At 33.9% G+C, this 20,343-nt stretch overlaps 2 protein-coding genes across 2 annotated transcripts in view; one reads left to right on the top strand and one right to left on the bottom strand.

Moving 5' to 3' along the window:
* LOC135838494 (homeotic protein proboscipedia-like) overlaps nucleotides 1–20,343 on the top strand; it is a 104,616-nt gene that overhangs the window by 45,617 nt on the left and 38,656 nt on the right. The window lies entirely within an intron of this gene.
* LOC135838495 (uncharacterized) lies at nucleotides 4,896–6,246 on the bottom strand. Its single transcript, XM_065354158.1, has 2 exons — nucleotides 5,999–6,246; nucleotides 4,896–5,915 (listed from the first exon to the last, which is right to left on the bottom strand). Exons 1-2 carry the CDS (start codon nucleotides 6,050–6,052, stop codon nucleotides 5,031–5,033), a joined length of 939 nt encoding a protein of 312 aa, XP_065210230.1. The 5' UTR covers nucleotides 6,053–6,246; the 3' UTR covers nucleotides 4,896–5,030.

Below are 20,343 nucleotides of genomic sequence, written 5' to 3'. Positions count from 1 at the left end.
TACTCTTACGTTGCTGGTTAGATTTGTTATCCTAGGAGGAGTGATGATATGAGATGATTTGGTGGGGGGGGGGTTGAAAGAAGTCTAATGGGTGATCATTTGATCAGACTAGCAATGGAGCATAATGCATAATCGTGATGAAAAGACAATGCCTTATTCCCTTGGAATGGAGCTCTTGTCTCTCTCCCCAGCTAACCACAAGAGGTAGGAGAATGTGGCATCAAATACGATTTTCACACTTTCAACTCCATCTAGGACGTTTTTCAGCCAAATGATATGACATTTAACCAGCAACTAAAGGTTCCCAGAACAAATACCGCAAAACATTTTTCAGACATTTTTCTAGCTTTTTTGGTTTCTAAAACTGATTTTGAAGTTCTGTAAATGACCTGCACGTTACCAGTCGTGCATTGGAAAAAATTGAATTTTTCAGAGATAGCCTATTTCTAAACCATATTCTACATATTATTTATGCCCATTTTCAGCACTTTTCGAGTGGTTGAACCTACTTGAATGATCAAAAAAGCGTGTTGTGACAGCATTTTCAGTCCTGGGAACGGTCTCAAAATTGATCAAAATTTTTCTGATCGCCACATCTAAATTCAGCGAGTCAAATAATCTCGCTAACTAAATTTAAAATCTGATCAAAAATAGAATTTTGAAAAATTTACTTACTCTTCTAGTCAGAAAGTTGACCATAACAGATCTCGAATTCACATCCAGCGAGCTGGGCTGTCCCAAAATGCAATTTTTTTCAAATTTTTTCAAAAGATAAGAAAAACGCTGAAACTGATTTTTAAAATTTTTGGGCATTCGACGCCTCCCACTGCGTTTTGAGGCCCTTGCCCAAATTATATGTACATATTTGAAGCATTCGCTTCAATTTTATAGCCAAAAAATTCTTCCACATAAGGGAATGTTCGGCATTTTTGAACATTTTGAAACATAAATCTAACCTCAATTTCATAGATTGGTCACTCTCTTTATGAGGGCATATCATAAATATTCCCAATATTCGCCTTACACAAATTTCCAAGCTACAAAACTGAAAAGTGAGAAAGCAAAAAGGAAAGAAAACATCGAGAAATTCAATTTTTCACATTTGTTGGACACCCTGTAGAGAATAAAGACTTGAGGTGGGATCTGGGAGACATTTCGAGAAGAAGCTGCAAGAATATTTCACAAATTCTAATTCCATGCATTTAGCCCAGTTTGCTTAAAACATACCTTATAAAAGAGGGAAAAAGGAGAATTGAAATTTGATTTCAGTAATAATCTATAATTTATAATTTGTAATGTAACTGTGTCAAATTTAAATGTTGTGGTGTCCCTAGCCTTCGTAGCTGTATATGGCACCCTCTAAAATAAATAAATTTGAAACAGATTCACATTTTCAAGCGTTCTATTGGAATTTGTTCGTAATGTAGAGAAGTAGGATTGAAAAAAAATCTTCAAGATTCACACAATTATTTCTTAAAATGAGATAAAAATCTCTAGCAAATCAAAAAATTGAAAAATTTAGTAAATTGTCACGAGCAAAGTACAAAAATAATCAAAAATGTAAAAATGGCTTCAAATTTAATTATTTTATTCTACATATAACAATAACCATTAATTACTATTTAGGGAAAGAAATTGAAAAATATTTCAAAAATCAATAAAATAAGCTATAACCTCATAAAAATACCACAGGGAGTCCAACAAAAAAGGGCAGTATGAAAAATCGAGAAAAATAGAGGATTTTTGACTGGACAGTTTTTAAAATAATTTAATTATAATTCTGTAGTTTTTTATTTTTTTTAAGGAGGGGGAGACAACATATTTTCAAACAAGAATATTATTAGAAGACCAACAACATTTTAGAGAAAGCAAAGTGTCTAACAAATAGGACAAAATGCAAATAATGCAGATCAAAATGTTGACAGGAATTCATTTTTCAAGTGTGTCAATCTTTGGGTCTCAAAACTTATTCAAGATACATCTTCGAACCAAATTTTTTTTCTTTTTATAAGTAAAGATTGAAAAATGAACGAAAAAAAGGAGAAAAAAATAAAAATTTTGGAAGGATAAAAAATAAAAATGAAACATTTTTACGAATTAAAGGGGTCGAGGGGGGGGAGACTGAGCAGACATTTTTTCAAATGTTTCAATTGGAAGAGGAAAGGGGTCGGTGTCAAAATTTTTTTAATTTCAAAGAAAAGTAAAAATTGAAAAAAATTACAATTTCAAAGTTTAATGAGAAAAAGATGAAAAAAGCACAATATTTTCGCAAGAATTGAACTTTTTGCTATTCTCTGCAATTTTGACAAAAAATACGATTTTTCGACAATTTTGCCAACAAAAAAAAACACACACAGATTCTTTTTAGCAATAATTGTGAATTCGAGGCAAAAAACCAGGACTTTTTCGTAATCTTGGCAAACAATAGGGTGTTTTTTTGACAATTCTGGCGGGAAAACAAAACTTTTTTTGCAATTTGTTGCAACAAAACCCCACTTCCATTTTGCAACTGCGAACAAAAAATCAGGATTTTCTTGCAATTTTGACAAAAACAGCAGGCAGGACAGTTAAACTCACTATAAAAGTAGTGTAAAATAAAATAGACTATAATAAATGAAAAAATGATTAAAAAATTGACAAAAACAACTATTTTGATCTGTATCTGGTACCATTTTCAAAAAATTTCCTAATCCTTTGCTCTCGAGCCTCGAAAAAAAATAATGCTAAAGCGAAAATTTTTCATCCAAAAATGTACCTACCTACGCTTCCTGAATTTTTTTCAAATTTTGAAACGAGCCTTGAAAATAAATAAATACTAGAACGAAAATTTTTTATCCAAAAATGTACCTATGCTTCCTGATTTTTTTTTTCAAATTCTGAAATCATAGCTCCAAAATTGAGCAAGCTTTTGAAAATTGATTTTTCAATAAAAAGCTCAATTTTAAATCTTGGAAATTTTTAAATACTTCTATCAAATACCTTTTAAAATGTCAGAGCTCATGAGGGTTGAGGGCTCAATGATGGCAACTTCTATGTAGTTCTGTCCTTTCCTAATGTGAGAAACCATATATATGTATGTATGTACAAAAAATGGGAGCTAAACGCAAAACCAGGTTAATTTGATGTGGAATGACCTTTTCGATTAGGTATTAGATCGTTTGAAAACACTACATCAGAAGTAGAAAGGTAACTAAGTAAGATAAAGATTCATTCAAAGGAGCAGTTGGGCAATCCTCAAAGATTTTTTTTCCAAATCCAATTTCTAAAAGTGGATATTTGATTCTGAAAATTCAAATTTCTTTTCAATGAATAGGTACACATTCTCAAAAAAAACGTACCTACAGTAAAATAAAAATCCTCCAAAATAAATCATCTCTATTTTTCACAACATCGTGTAGTTTTTTTCAGATCGTTAAAACAAGCCAACAACTTTTATATTTCATCACCTCGGCGAGTTTTCATGCATATTAAAAAAACATCCGCGCTTAATTTAACGCTTCATTAAAGCGACTCTATAGTGGAAAAATCTCAAAACTCTAATCATTTTTTCGCCTCGCGTACACAAACACGAGTCGAAAAAGCGAAAGAAAAATTCGCAAACTGTAAAAAAAAAAGTAAAAAACGTGCAACTTTAAAGCATACTTTTTCCTCTCGAACAAACCTTCGCGAATTAAAATTTGGTTCCACGCGACGACGCGGCGCGGCGTGGCGGTAAAAAAATATAAAGAGACGAAGAGAGAAAGAGAGAGAAGAAAGAGGAGAAAAAAACACTAAACTTGCCAAAGTAAAACAACTGCGAAAAGTGAAAAACGGGTTGCGGTTTGAGAGACTTATGCTAATATCAAGAAATAAAGGGGGACCTTTAAAGCTCACTTGTATGTAGATTACTGTTGAGTTATTGGAGGATAAGAATGCTCTTCAAAACCCGACTCGGCAACTAATTTCTTGATAATTTGAAGCTTTGCTTGTAAAACGGGGGACTGCTGTTTTCAGCAGCGGCTTAAAAACGTATAAACTTCTTTTAACTACCTTACAGCTTTTTCACGGCACCGTTTCGTTATTCTTTTACATTTTCTTATCTACAACGGAGTAAATTATTAAACATTGACAATACGGTGTACGAATAAGCCAAATTTTCTTCTTTTAGCTTTAAAGAAGACGCGAGCGTGTTTTTTTTTTTACTTCTCTTTTTCTCTTTCGCGAAGTAGAAGAAGAAGGCGGGTCGTTTAATCCGAATTTATTCGAGTTAGCAATTTTTTTCAGGCCTTGAAAATTCTACAGAAGCGAACCCACTACGTAGATATTTATATTTTCGATCGACTTAATTTGCCAATAGGTATATAGCTAACCTATTACAAATTTATACTCGATTCTAGATTTAAAAGTAAAATAAGCCTCGTTAAAGTATCTTCTTATTTGTGACATTTCTGTCAATACCATCGAATAGAATCGCGTATCTACGGTATCCAAGTCGTAAAACTTTTTTTCCCATCTACTTCAGCCGAAACATATAAAAATACCGAATCCGACCAAATTCCGCGTATATAAAAATCTAAAAACCCAACACAGCAGCACAGTGTACTTGTATATTCAAATTTAAAGTCAGCAAGTTTTTTCCATCTACAGCTACCTAGTAGGTATCTACGTCAGGGTGAAAAAAAAATCCAACGAATAATTTTTAAGCAGAATTCATTTACGGTATATGTTAACAAGTTAAAGAGGCTAAAGGGACACGAAAGGACCGCAGCTATAAAGTCGGGATCTTTTGCAAGTTGTACAATATGAGGAGGTAGCAAGTTGTGCTTTTTATCAACGCGGCGAACGCGAAGACGAGAATAATTTATTAAGCGTACGACCACACCGAGTGGACATTATATAAAACACTATAACTACAGGGTGTTCCAGAATAACCTTTCACTTTTGTTTTATTAGTAGCTCTGAGAGAAAAATGGTTACGGAAATTTTTTTATAACCAAAATGAAGTAGAAATGTGCCGTTTTTAGACCATACATTTGAGTTTTCATTATAAATTAAGTTTTAAAAATTATTCCACCAAGATGTTTTCCATCATTTTTGACACAATCGACCAAACGTTTTTTAAAATTATTGAACACTTTGTTGAGCATTTCTCTTCTAATCAGTCTTGATTCACGAATAATATTATCTAGGAGCTGTTTCAGAGTCCTAGGATCATCTTGATATACTTTTGACTTGAGGTAACCCCATAAAAAAAAATCACATACTGAAAAATCAGGGGATCGAGGTGGCCATGAAATTTCTGTGTTCAGCGAAATTATTCGATGACCAAAATGCTCACGCAATAAAGAAATCGTGTCCGTTGCGGAATGACAGGTAGCGCCATCCTGTTGGAACCAAGTAACTCTATACTTGTGTCTGCGTTTCAATTCAGGAATGAGAAACTCGTTTAACATTTTGCGATACCTCTCACCGTTCACCGTTTCATCAAACACATACGGTCCCACTATACCGAATTTAGCCACGCCCATCCAAACAGTCAACTTAGCGGAGTGTAGAGGTTTCTCATGTATTATCATCGGATTCTCTGTCGACCAGTAGCGCATATTTTGTTTATTCACATCACCGTTTAGATAAAAATGAGCTTCATCAGTAAAGAGTAACGAGTTCAATGGAATCTCACCAGTATCAATTCTTGTAAGCATATCCTCGGCAAATGATTTTCTTCTCACAAAATCAGTTTTTTGTAACTTTTGAATGATTAAAATCTTATATGGATGGAAACTGAGGTCTTCAGATAAAATTCGTTGCAGAGAAGTTGGTTTGATTTTTAAATTTAACGCTCGTTTACGTATTGAAGTGGTAGGGGTAGTCTGTACTGAATGCCTTACTCGGTCCGTTGTTTCTGGCGTTCTTACTGATCTTTTCCGACCTGTAGGCTTATTTTTACAAGCATGAGCGGTTTTCTCGAAGTTTTTTACCCATAATTTCACTGTTGGCCTCGATGGCACTTCACTTTTACCGGTAAGTTTAAAATGTTTGCGGAAGGCACGAATTGCACTAATGTAAGAGTCATTATTTTTGAAAAAGGCCTTTACAATAAAAGCGCGCTGCACAGCCGTCCACTTCTCCATGGTAAAAAATTAATACTGAAACATAATTCGGCATGTGTTGGCTACCTGGAACCGCTTTTACCATTCCCCTAACACCATTTGAACGCAGATCAGTGCTCACCAAAATGTGAAAGGTTATTCTGGAACACCCTGTACATAGTATACTATACAGTATACACCTACGCTATATTAAAGCAACGTGTTCTTGGAGGCCACTTAACTTACCCACCATTGCACCCAACGCTAACCCCGCATTTTTCCGACGAAGGATTCCCAAAATTTCACCCTTTGTTTACATCTCGAATACTTACGGTTGAATTGCTCGACTATAATATAGTTCCGAACGACGACGTTGGATTGAATTCTAGAATCTGAAACATAGGTAATTTTCAAAAATGATCAATCGTAAGTTGTTTTAAATTGTTTAATTGCATAATATGTATAAGTACAGGAAAAAACAAGTGATATCATTGGAATTATGGAACACAAAATTTCTGAAAATTTTACATTGAAAGCGAATCGAAAAAAAAATGGAAGTGAAATCTTCTTCCAAGGAAAGTTTTAAATCATGGAAATGTTTTTTGCTCAGGTTGCAGGGATGCAATGATATTTATTGATAATCATATCATAAAATTCGCCGAATCATGATTCATCGATATTATCATGATAATCAGTTTATTTCTTTTTCGGAAAAAAAAATTCTCCAAGTCAAAATTGACAAATTGAATAACAGTCGAAGAAAATGTGTCCTTTCAATGCAAAATGAAAGATTTTTCGTGTTTCATTGAAACAAATTACTCAAACGTCCATTTTTCGAATGATTATTCAATTTTTTAATTTTCATGCAGGGAATTTTCTCACTTTGATATCATGATAATATCGATTTATCATGATGTCGTATTTGATATGATTATCATGATATATCATGATACGAAATATCGTTGCATCCCTGTCAGGTTGACTTAATTTTTAAAATTACCAACAAAAAAAACTGAAAACAAAAACTAAATTGAATCTAAAACCAAAAATCTAACAACCAAAAAGTCCAAAAAATAAAATAATACTGACCCCTCCCCTCCTCTCACCTCCCCCTCCCAAACAGTGAAAGCCAAAACAACATTTGAAAGTGAAAACTGAAATGAATCTGAAAACCAAAAAGTCCTAGAAAAGAAAACCGACGACCAAAAAAATTACAATAAAAAGAAAACAGAAAACCAAAAAATCCCAAAAATAAATACTAAAAACCAAAAAAAGAAAAAAACTAGAAAGCAAACGATAACAGAAAATCTAACAAACCTACAACAAAAAACAAAAAGAAACTAAAAACAAAAACTGGCAATTAAAAAAACCACAAAAACTAAAGCATTGTAGTGGAAAGAAAACGAACACACGAAAATGTTTTCAAGTTTTATTAATGTTTTTATTTTGAAACACGAAATACGTGATTTATACGTGAATTATACTTAACCGAACTTTACACAGCTTATACTTAGTCGCGAACAGTTCTAAGTGAACTGGTCCCAAATGTAGGTAAGGTTAGGTTCCGCCAGCAGGTTGGGGACTGGGGACCCCAGAAATAAAAAAAAGAAAAAAAAGAAAAAAGGTTAACTTAACCTTTGCACGTTCAGACAAACCAAAGATCTCCAATGGTACATACTAGGTATCCACTGGGAGGATCAATGAGATCCTTATAAGACTAAACCAAAGATCTTCAATGGTACTAGGTATCCACTGGGAGGATCAATGAGATCCCTATAAGGCCAAACCAAAGATCTCAAATAGGTACCAAGTATCCACAATGGGAATCAATGAGATCCCTATACGGCTAACCAAAGATCTCAAATGGTACCGCAGCAGCCACTATGAGAATCAATGAAGTGTGGTCTACACATAAGCGAAATTCTACACCTATGTTAAGCTCTTTAGGCTAATGAAGAGACTGTGATAGCCCGAAGAGAACTGATTTTACCAGTGAGTTGGCTGAATTTATATACTCTGAAAAAGGTGGGTGCACTAGCTTCTCAGCTGATGAGGAATCTGTATCAGCTGATTAAGATTTATATCAGCTGATTGAAATATATCTCAGCTGATTGAGTTCCTTATAAAAATGCATGGTTAAATAAGACCTATCAGCTGACTGAGGATATTCCTTAAGTGCAAGATAAAACAGCTGACTAATCACATTGAAATTAGTTATAGTAGACTTCCCATAGGATCGCTAAGTAGATTAAATATCTGACAGTTTGTTTATTTTGGTAAATCAGCTGATTGTGTTGATTAATAGTTTCATTAAATGTCACGATTTCCTTCAATCTCTGTATGAGATAGCAGTCCATGTAGGTATATATAGTCAAAGAAAAATTGAGATCAAAATCCCTCAAAAAACTGGAAAGGAAACTTGGAAGCAAAATTAAACAAGAATCTGAAAACCAAAACACCCTAAAAATGAAAATTGAAAGCCAAAAAAAAAAGAAAAATTCAACTAAAACTGAACGCAAAAAAACCTTGAATGTAAAAACAAAAATTAATAGGCAGGTACTGAAAGCCAAAAAAAAAAACTTAGAAAGCAAACGATAACAAAAAATATAAAAAACCTACAACAAAAAACAAAAAGAAACTAAAAACCAAAAATCTTAAAAATGAAAACTGGCAATAAAAAAAACACAAAAACAAAAACCAGAAAATCAAAACGAAATCCTAAGAGCAAAACGCGAAAACCAAAAAATCCAACATAAAAAATAGGTAAAAGCCAAAAAATTAAAATGAACCCCCCCCCCACCCTCCCCTCCAAACAGGAAAGGGAACTTGAAAGCAAGATTGAAAAAGAATTTTGAAAGCCAAAACGGTAAACACCCTAAAAATAAGAATTGAAATCCAAAAAAAAACAACAACAATTTTAGCGAAAATTGAAAACAAAAAAAAAATCTATTGAAAGTAAAATTAAAAATGAATCTAAATACCAAACAACCTCCCAAAAAATGAAAACTTACAAAAATAAAACAAAAATGAATCTGAAAACAAAACCACATGAATATACTTAAGTACTAATACTAAATCTACTCACTAAAAAAAAAATCTATATTCAAAAATGAATTTGGAAGCCAAAAAACCGTAATAATTAGGGCTAGGATTTTTATGATAATGCTTTTTTTTGTAGCAACACCCTATACGGCATAAATATATTTTCTTTGCGTTTCATTCCATTCTGAGGCGAATGGTGAAAGTTGATAGTGCTTTTTTTTTTGCTTTTTTTGGGTGTAAATGCTTTAAAATGCTTATTTTGGGCCAAAAAGGCGAAAATTTTGCTTTTTTGGGGCCTTTTCTCCTCGTTAGGGCTTTTTTTGGTAAAAAAATTGGTAAAATTGAAGATATTAGTTCTAAAAATACAAAAATTTATCAACTTTTTACACATTTTTGAAAAAAAAATAATTGTTGAAAAAATATGAGTTCAAAAAAACAAGGGAGGAAAAACTGAAAAATAACAGATTCAGTTTTCATTTTTCAATTTTTATTTTATTTCATTTTTTTCCTTTTTTTTCATTTTCTTCTTTTCGTTCATTTTGGTTCAAGTTGTACATAGGCTATATTTAAGGGAGGTATCTTGCTGGGTTTGAAAAAAACCTTCATTTTGATATGTAACATGGTAGGATTTGATAGCGCTTTTTTTTGCTTTTTTCGTACATTTTTGTTGCTTTTTTATAGCGCTTAAAATGTATTTGATGGGGCTTAAAAATCCTAGCCCTAGTAATAATATAATTTGACCAAAAAAAAAAAAATGGATAAAAACAAAACAAAAATGGTTCTGAAAAACAAAAAGCCCTAAAAATATAATCTTACAATCGAAAAAACGAATACCTACATAAAATCAAAAAACAAAAGACAAAAACGAAACTGAAAATAAGAAAAAATCCACAACTGGAAAACCGTTGGCAAAAAAAAACTGAAAGCCAAAAAACTTAAAAACAGGAAAAGAAATCCAAAACCTACCAATTAAAAATGAAAATGGAACTGAAAATCAGAATACGTAATCTCAAAAATGAACACTGAAATAAAATTGTAAATTTCAACAGAATTTTTCATTTAAAAAAAGGCTTCTATTTGAATCACTTTTGATGAAGTTCTCCTTTTTCTCCTTCAGGTGACAAGGTTACATTATCCCCATAAAATAATTAGGTACCTCAAAACCAGAGGTACCAAATACTTATGTGTTTGAATTAAAATGAAGGTTACGTAAGGTCGCTTTTCGTTTCCATATTTCGAAACCCCTGCGATAAACATTGATTTATTGTAATTTTATCACAAAAACGAATAAAAAGTAATCGAAATCGAAGAAAAAATTGGGCTTTCTTCAACCATTAAAAATAGAAGAATATTTTTTTCATCTTCAGTTTTTCAAATTTAAAATCAACATCGAGAATTAGGTCAGTTATTATTTATGCAGGTCAACGAAATTATGAGAATAAAAAGTGCATTCCTCGAGAAGTTGAGTATAATATCATAGAAAAATGCTTCTATCAAATTTTTGATTTATTCACTCTCATAGAAGAGTGACTTCCCTTTTCAATATGTACTTCTCCCCTCCCTTCCTCCGCTTCAAATGCAATCCATTCGATACACCTCTCAGCTGACTCAAAATGTTCAAATCATACAGCTCTAGTTTCTCCCCCCTCCTCCCCTCTATAACAAATCTCAATCACTTTTTTCGCACATAATTTATTTTCTTCATCACATTTTTTCAAATTCTTCATTTCATGCAATTCTTTTTTCGATCAATTATCAACCAAACAAGCCCATAATTACAATTTTCGACACAAGTACACAAAACAAAGAAAATGAAGCACCCACCTCGATTCCAACCATCAATTTCTCAATTTCACGACTTCTCACCCTCGCCACTTTCCAGATTTGTCAATTTATATCAATCGAACTCCGTTATCATAAAATTATACCACTTTTCTCCTCAATTGGCACCCATAACAGCGAACAAAATATCGTACTTATAGTACGTATCTATAAAAACTCTTACAAAAGTATCACAACCACCCTTACAGCACACCTAACCTATTACGAGTGTTCACGTAGTATACGATATACCCACTCGGGATAAAATCTTGACAAACCCTGACCGCGTGGTCGAAAAAAGAAATGTAACAGAATAGTAAACCACACATAGGACTCGACATTAGTGACACTTGGGTGCTTTTTCTTCTATTTCCTCTCACACGTGTTTTCCCTTTCTCGACGTGGGACCTATTAAAAACAACTTTCGCATTTACATACATACTGTACATAAGGACGACGATGGTATAATAAATTTGTCTCTTTGTTTGTAAGGACCCGTTTAAATCCATTGTTATGAAAACTTTAATTGTTTTCTAGCTCGTAAAAAAAAAAGACGACGACGAATCAAGTACCTACTCCATATACGTGGCTATATTTACCTGATGGGACGTATTATTTCAGTATTTTAATTTTTTTGTTCCCAAAAAATCTGACCAGCGCGCACATAATAACAATTAGACAAGAGGAAAGAAAAAGGGCGTTACGGCGAGCAACTTATATACGTACTACAGATATCAGATAATCCTCCGTGAAATTGTGAACGTTATAATTTTCTAGGTAAAATACAGAGCACGATGTAATTGGCTTATTAATATCTATCACAACGTATTACACCCAGAATTATAAAACTATAAGGGAAAAAAAGAGGAAAAAAATCAAAGCACATCCAGCGTTAATACGCATACGAGAAACGCGTGCAATACTTACGAAATCTTATTACAAATTTCTTATGTCAAAAAAATCATTAAAAGTAAACGTTAATCATGACGGGGGATACCTTTGATGGATACCGCAGGGTGCAGGTTAAGGACCCGCGAGGTCGCCTCGGCTGACAAACTGACAAATGAGTTGAAGGCGTGGATCACAGTCTATGTGCATCGAACGAATTCAAAAACAATAGTAAAAACCCGCCACGGAAGATCTGTTTATTTACCTCGACCTGCCCCCCAACCTGCACAACTCAACCGGCTAATCGATTATTTCGAATAATAGAGTTCGCCACCTTTCCGTTTTTCATTATTTGTTCGTATTTTTCTCTCTACGTCGATCTGTCTTTCCCTCCTTTTCGTGTTAAATGAAACCTTCATCCGGAGAGATCAACTAGGAACACCCAAGACCTCATATTTGCGCGTTATCACTCGCAGACGGACGAAATATTACAGAGGAGCCAATTTTTTTTTTTCGAAAATCATTTTTATTGGTTGTTTTTTTTTAGGTTTCTTGGACTGATTTCGTCAAAATTTTCAGATCAGGTTTTCAAATTTGTTTTCTATCTCAACTTCCCTTCTTCCCTCTCCTGTCTTCGTCGTTTTCTTCATTTTTCAGAACTACTCAATGAAACGACCAAAACACAGGGAGAAGTGTGTGGGAGGGGAACGGGGGTCAAAAATGTCGGAGGATTTATTTTTTTCCTCAAGAGACATCACCTCAGGCCATTAGAAAAGAAAACAAATTGAGACTGATCTCACCTACTTATTTGAATAGACATTTTGTCATCATCAAAAATTGAAAGAAAAACATTCACTCACTCCCTCCATCACTCCATTCACTCCAATTCAATCCAATCCAATCTAATCCAATCCAATTCAATTCAATTCAATTCAATTCCAATACGCAAAAAATAAGTCTCAATTTTTGACAAATTCGCCGACTCATCTACGTTTTCTAAAATTCCTGATTTTTTCCACTTTATCTAACAATGATAACCTATTTTACTTAAAAGAGAGGTGTCGATTTTTGGCCAACTTTGACATTTTTTGACCCATTTTCCATGGGGAAAAAATCAAAATTTAATCAAACTGTAAAAGGCTGAAATTTGGCCAATTTCCTGCCTCCCGAGTCAATTTAGTTTTGGATTCGACTCGTTCTAAGCTTCCTCCGCCAATTTTTTGGATTATTCTAGTCGGAGAGCCCTTTTAAGGATAAATTGCACCCTCCCCCCGTCGATCAAACGGGACAACTTTTTTCTTAAAGGGGGAGTCCTAAGGAACATTCTGGCCCTTGTACTCAAAAAAAAAAATGGCCCTACATACAAAATGGCGGCCAGTTTGATTGACAGGTCAGCCAAAATCACAGATTTTGCGTTCCAACATAGGACTTGCACAAAATTTTTCAAACTGTACAAAAGTAGATCGAAAGATCAAGCAAAAATTTATCACCTGTCAAAATTTCAAGTGCTAAAGTGCGTTTTTCGATTTTTGGTGAATTTTTGAAAATCAAATTTAGGCCAAAAATGAGAGAAAAAAATCAAAATTATACCAAATTGACCAAGAAATCTGAAATTTGGGATACACCCTATTTTCGACATGCCAAATCGATTGGAAACTGTTTCAAACCGTTTTGAGCAGTTCTGGAGCCTCCAGCAGATTTTTGAAACTCGAAATTCCCACAAAATTTCTCCAAAATGGAGTTGGAAAGCTGAAATTTATTCTGCAAACTAATTTCAATACGCTACGAAGTCAACTGCAGGGAGATTTCAAGTAGTTTTGGAGCCTCCGGCCACTTTTTAAAAAGTACTGGAGCCTCCATCAGATTTTTGAAACTTTAAATTTCCTAAAAATTTCATCAAACGGAGATGGAAAGTCAAAATTTATTCTGCAATCTAATTTTAATACGCTACGAAGTCGTCTGCTGGTGGATTTCAAGTCGTTTTGGAGCCTCCAGCCATTTTTTGAGAGGTCTTATGGTGATTTTTGGAAAATTGAAATTTCCAAGAAGTAGCTGGAAGCTTTAAAATCATTTAAAACCATTTGAAACCACCATGTAGAAAACGACTTGAAATCTATCATGCAGTCGTTGAAATTAGTTTGCGAAGTAAATTTCAGCTTGCTAACTCCATTTGGTAAAATGTTGCGGGAATTTCAAGTTTCAAAAATCTACAGGAGGCTCCAGTAATTTTCAAAAATTCGCTGGTGGCTCTAAAATGATTTGAACCTACCTGAAGTCGTCTTCAGAGGGTGTTAAAATTGAAGTGTAGAGTGAATTTCAGCTTTCCATCTCCATTTAATGAAATTTTGTGAAAATTTAAAGTTTCAAAAATCTGATGGAGGCTCCAGGAATTTTTAAAAAGTGGCCGGAGGCTCCAAAACGACTTGAAATCTCCCTGCAGTTGGATTCGTAGCGTATTGAAATTAGTTTGCAGAATAAATTTCAGCTTTTTTGTGGGAATTTCGAGTTTCAAAAATCTGCTGGAGGCTCCAGAACTGCTCAAAACGGTTTGAAACAGTTTCCAATCGATTTGGCATGTCGAAATAGGGTGTATCCCAAATTTCAGATTTCTTGGTCAATTTGGTAAAATTTTTTTTTGTCTCATTTTTGGCCTAAATTTGATTTTCAAAAATTCACCAAAAATCGAAAAACGCACTTTAGCACTTGAAATTTTGACAGGTGATAAATTTTTGCTTGATCTTTCGATCTACTTTTGTACAGTTTGAAAAATTTTGTGCAAGTCCTATGTTGGAACGCAAAATCTGTGATTTTGGCTGACCTGTCAATCAAAATGGCCGCCATTTTGTATGTAGGGCCTTTTTTTTAGTACAAGGGCTAGAAATGTTCCTTAGGACTCCGCTTTAAAAAAAAGTTGTCCCGCAGGATCTACGGGGAAGTGCAAATTTATCCTTAAGTGGGCTCACCGACTATTCAGATTTCGAAAAATACCATAAATATAAGGTCAAAATGAAAGTCAGCTCCTGCGAAGTCAGATTCATCTTATTTGTGATTTTTTCAATGGTTTTTGTCATTATATTCTCAAAATTTACTCGCGCTCAATCAAAATCAAATTTTTCTTGAACGATGATTTTTGGAAAAAAAACGAAAAATACAGTTTGCAACCCTGTTTGGTTTGTGTACCTTATTTCCAATTTTTTTTATCAATTTTTTTTTTTTGAGAACTAGGGAAATCAAAAATCTGCTGAGGTGACCTAAAATAATTTAAAATCATAACTAAATCGATTCAGGAAGTCAAAAATGAGATATAACTCGAATTCGTGATTTTTTTAGTTCACTCTTTTGCGAATCTTCTTGAACTTTTTTTTCGAAAATTTGTAGCAGAAAATTTTGAATTTGTACTGGTGCTACATAAAAGATTTTGAAGATATGGGCCAAAATTGAACGACAGGGTAACAAAGACGGTAAATCCGAGTTTATAGGAGTGGAATTTCAATTTCACGTTGTTTTCGGAATTTTCCTGAAAACTGGTTACTCCAAAAACCTTCTGTGGACTCTTAAGCTACTCGAAACAGTCGCAAATTGACACAGGAGGTCGAAAATGAGGTATATAAACCGAATTTACGCCTTTAACGTAGAATTAATCTAATTTTGACTTTTTTAAAATGGAAATTGGGCGCAACTTTTTCCTTAAAATCGTCAAAAATCAAGACAGTCAAATTTTTTAGAAATTTTGCAAGCAAAAGTTCTGTCAATTTTTGACGAAAAACAAAACTTTGAAATTTTAGTTGAAAGTTGGATTTTTTAGACAAACATTCTTTGAAAAAAAAAATGATAATTTTTTGCAGTTTTTTTACTGAAAAAACGAGATTTTTTTACTATTTTCAAGTGAACTTTTCCTCTCTTGTTTTTGCAAACCTCATCCCTTCCTCCACTTCCATCTTATTTGCAAAACATGAGATTCAATTTTTTTTTTTTTTAATTTTCAGACCCATTCAAATACTTCCAAATCGCTGATTTCCTCTCACTGTAACCCTGTACCTTCTACTCAGTTATTGCCCTAAATTTTCTCAAACCTCACCCTCGATCCCCCACTCTGCAAAAAAAAACTCCCAATTTCAAAAAATTTCCAGACTCAACTTACCAAAATTCCCAATTTCCTCAACTTTCCAACCAAAAAAAAGAAAAGGCCAACCCTGATCTACCCATTTTTCCCCTCACATAAAAAAAGAAAAAAATACAGCACACGGAGAAATTAGTAAAACCTAAATGAAAAGGAGAAAGTTGAAAAACGAAGAAAAAAAACTCGAGCAGCAGCGCCACTACATCCCTTACACAGCTCGAGACAGGGAGGCTCGCGATAATTTAAAACGCTTGCTGCAATCTCCCTCGCCGCACACGACTATCCGAAAAAAAGGAAGTTGCATTTTACATCGGGGAGGAATTATTTTTAATTCTATATTTGTTACTTTTATCGCTGTACTCTTTTCAAATTTATGGCCAAACTCCGGCACCACCGCCGAGTTCCCTTCTGTTAGCTTTCTAATGAACTATGAACTTTACCTCGCGGGGCTTTTTCTCCCTTCTCTCTCGCGACCGCCTCCTTCCTCTCTTCGTTTCGCGTCTTCGGTATAAATACTACAGAACACAGTTCTAAAAACGCCTTGTTCTTACGACTTCATTAAACTATTTTATGCTTCTTTAAACGCGCCAATTATAAAAATTACCTTTAGCCGGATTTAAAAACACAGGTTGAGGGAAATTAAATAAGATAAAAACTATTATAAATTTTCCACTTTCTCGTTATGTAAAGTTCAGTTATTAGCGAGGTCGTAAAAAAATATTTTTTAGTATTTAATCCTACCACTGTGTGTTTTTATGTCTCGAAGAAAATGTTGCTTAAAAGTGGGAAAATCTTGTAGTTAATTTTTTTTCTTCTTCTTTTTAAGAAAAAGAGTAGTTTTTTTTGGTCGTGATTTCCGTTTATTATTGCTTGCATTTGCTGCGTAAAACCCTTGAAATGTTACTTAAACAGAAATAAGTATCCAGACAAGTAATTTTCAAGTTTTTTTCCCTTTCTTTTCTTATATAATCAAATATGGAAGATTATTAACAAACAATGAGACATTTCGACCATTCGAGTCAATTTCGATCATAATTTTATAACCGCCAGTTCATTTCTACACTTTTTTCAATATAATTTCATTCAACTGCAAACATTCGCAGAAAAAACACCACCCTCGAAACATATTTTATTGGCAAAATTAAACCACTACCGAAACACCCCTCGACCCAAATATCAATTATACGAGACGAGTTCCACTCGAATGAAAAATTTCGACTCACGAAATCAGCAAATAAGTTGGTCAAGTGGGAGCCACCCTTCACCGAAGACCGTTTCTAACCCTTAAAAAAATAGGTACATCCAAAGACATGCTACTCTAAGCCAATAAGAGAATCTCTCGGTGGAAAAGCAAAACTCGCAGGTATTTTCCGCCTTTGAAAGTTCGCAATACAGAATGAAAAGTGACCACTAGTGACCCAAGTTGGGTTTCAGTATCGTAATGTAGATTACATTCCGATACATTTAGCACTGTTTTTGTCATCTTGCAAATAGATAAGAAATTAAATACCGCGCGTCTCAGCAATCCCATCTCGAAACGTCCTCGATAAAGGTTTACGAGCTCGAAATTTTACATTCATTCTACCTTCTTCCCTATAATATTCATACAACATTGAGCCAAAACGTCGAATACTCGTATTACACGACGACATTCGCGAAGGTTAATGTCATCTAAGGCTCCGAATTCGTGTACGTATACGATAGAAAGGAAAGAAGAGCAAATACGACGATGAAGAAAAAAGAAACGAATAAAATTAAAAGTAATGTTTTGCGTTTTATATTTTAACGGCTGGTTAATTTTCTTAAATATGAATACAACAATAAAGACGCGGCGAAGGCGAAATACATAATTTATTGAAGCTACTCGTATACTCACTACTCCCATATACTATATACAGAAGGAAAACCCGAGCGAACCGACTTGAGAAAAAAAAATAGGGTAAGATGAAAAAATTAAAAATCAACGACCGAATATAAAATGAGTTCGTACTGGAGGGGATTCACGCCAATCCGCGGTACATTCTTTAAACCTTTTAACTAGATTTTCCTCGGCTTAATCTTGGCTTGGCTTCATCGCAAGGCGAACCGTAGTCGTAGTCGTCGACGTTGTGGTTGCGGTTGCCGTATCGTCCCCTTTCGGCTCCTTTTCGAAGAAAAATTATATCCATGAAATATTCGTTTAGGTCGAATTATTTCACTAGGTGTTCCATAAAATTATGACTTAATATACGGTGAATCGCGTTGTACGGTGCAAGTTTCGTCTGAGGTGTTGAGATTAAAAAATAATACCGTTTAATGAGAAAAACACCCAGTATTTTCGTCTATATTGAAACGATTACTCTTACAGGAGATTTGGGTTTTGAAAATAAAACAGTAAACAAGACTGCAGGAGACTCAGTTAGGGCATAGAGAAGGGTAGAGACGAGACTTGAGTCTAAATGCTATGCTCTAACATATTCAACTTTGAATCGTTATCAAAAAGCCCTTTTAATAAACGAATTTTTAAAAAAAAATTAGTAACTTTTTCAAAAAGTTTTGATTTCTTTTAGGTCAAAATTCGTCGTCGTCGTGGTCGCAGCTCCTTTACAGGAGATAGCGTACATACGATTCTATCTGTTTATATCAATCGGTTTCTAGTGTATTTGATAGTTTCTTTCAGGATTTGCAGGGAGAGTTAGCTGGCGAGTTTGTTGTTAGCAGCTCTGATCGTCTTCTCCCTCTAGTCGTTTTTCCTTGAAATTTTCCATGAAAATACAGTTTTCTCACTTCATTTTCCTTTTTTTGATATCCTCTACTAGTACTTTCCATTCTTCCCCTACTCCTGCTAGGACTCTGTGTTGGTGATGAAGTCCTTCCATGAGATCTTCAGTAGCTTTCACAATCAGTAGCACCACATCTCGAAGGTGGATATTTTATTTTCACATTTCGCGCTCATGGTCCATGTTTCACAGGATACTTCAGAATGGTCCGCATATAGCATCGCATAATTCTCTTACTCAGACTTAGAGTCATCGTTTGATTTCCAAGCATAGTGATGAGATTATTAAATGCGCTTTTCACCATTCCGATCCTTGATTTGGTCTCCATTTGATTTCTACCATTATTAAGTATATTTATCAATTATCAGTGCTCCAAAGTATCTAAATTTCTAAACTGATTTATGCTTTCGATTTCTTGTGTTCTAACGTTGATTTTCAGCACTTTATCTTCTTTCTTAGTGAATTTCATAACCTTGGTCTTACCTGCATTCATCTTCATTCCATATTTTTAATCCAGCGCTGTTTATTTGGTTGATCATTGCCTGCATTCGCGCTTCAGTTCCAGCAACAATCAGTTTGTCACACAGCTGTAGGACCAAAATGATTTTGGGATTGGATTTTGGATTCAGGATTGAAATTTATTCATTTTGGGATTGGATTTGTTTCGGGACTCGTTCTTCTAACTTTTCATTTCAGTTTTGGGAAAGGAGTGAGATTTTTTTGAGGAGTATATGCTTGGAGTAAGAGCAATCTATGCTGTAGTGTGGAGCCATACACCTATGACAGAGAACTCCCACTGTTTCAAAAAATAGTTGGAGTGGACTAGTGGAGTTGGAGTGCTGCCAAATCAAAACTCCTTACTTATCTTTTTTTTTCTAATTTTGTGACTACATCAAAATGTTGCTGTTATTCACATACTTATTTTTAATTCTTTTATTTGTTTATTTTACTGTTTTTCTAATTAGTTATCGCCAGGGCTCGGATATTCTTTCCCTAAAAAACCCAAAATATGCGCTTAAATATTCCCTAAAAAATGCCAAAATATGCTCTAAAAAGTAAAAATATTCCTTAACGATATGGGCATTGTTTTACAGGAAAAATTAATTCCCATAATATTTTACTAATATTGTTTTGTAATACCAAGAATTTCACGATCAAAAATGAAAAAAAGAGCGTTTTAAAATCACAAAAAGGTAACTCTAATTCCATTATCAAAGGAACAAAAAGCAAGTAAAATGAACAAAAAAAATAAGTAGGTATAAGAGAGCTATTGCCAGTTTCACAAATTTTGCGGGGAAAAAGTGAAAAATGGCCAAATACTAATTCGATGCAAATTTTTTTAATTGAGTAAAATATTCCGTAAAAACCGCTAAAAACGTAAAATATGCTCTATAAACGCAAAATATTCCCTAAAAAATGCCAAAATATGCTTTTATGGTGAAAGATGCCAAAATATGCTCAAACAAATTAGGCTCATTTTACTTGAAATTTCATGAATCGTGGAGATAATTGAAAAATTCCCTATCCTCTATGCATACAAAAAATATGCTCCAGCATAAAAATCCGAGCCCTGGTTATCGCCAATGATGTTATTTTATTAATTATTGATATACTTTTACTATCTTACATCTTTACTTCATGGATA

Source organism: Planococcus citri, chromosome 3 (assembly GCF_950023065.1).
Source record: "Planococcus citri chromosome 3, ihPlaCitr1.1, whole genome shotgun sequence".
NCBI lineage: Eukaryota > Metazoa > Arthropoda > Insecta > Hemiptera > Pseudococcidae > Planococcus > Planococcus citri.
The sequence above is the reverse complement of the archived record's forward strand: the minus strand, read 5'-3'. Positions and strand labels throughout refer to the sequence as shown.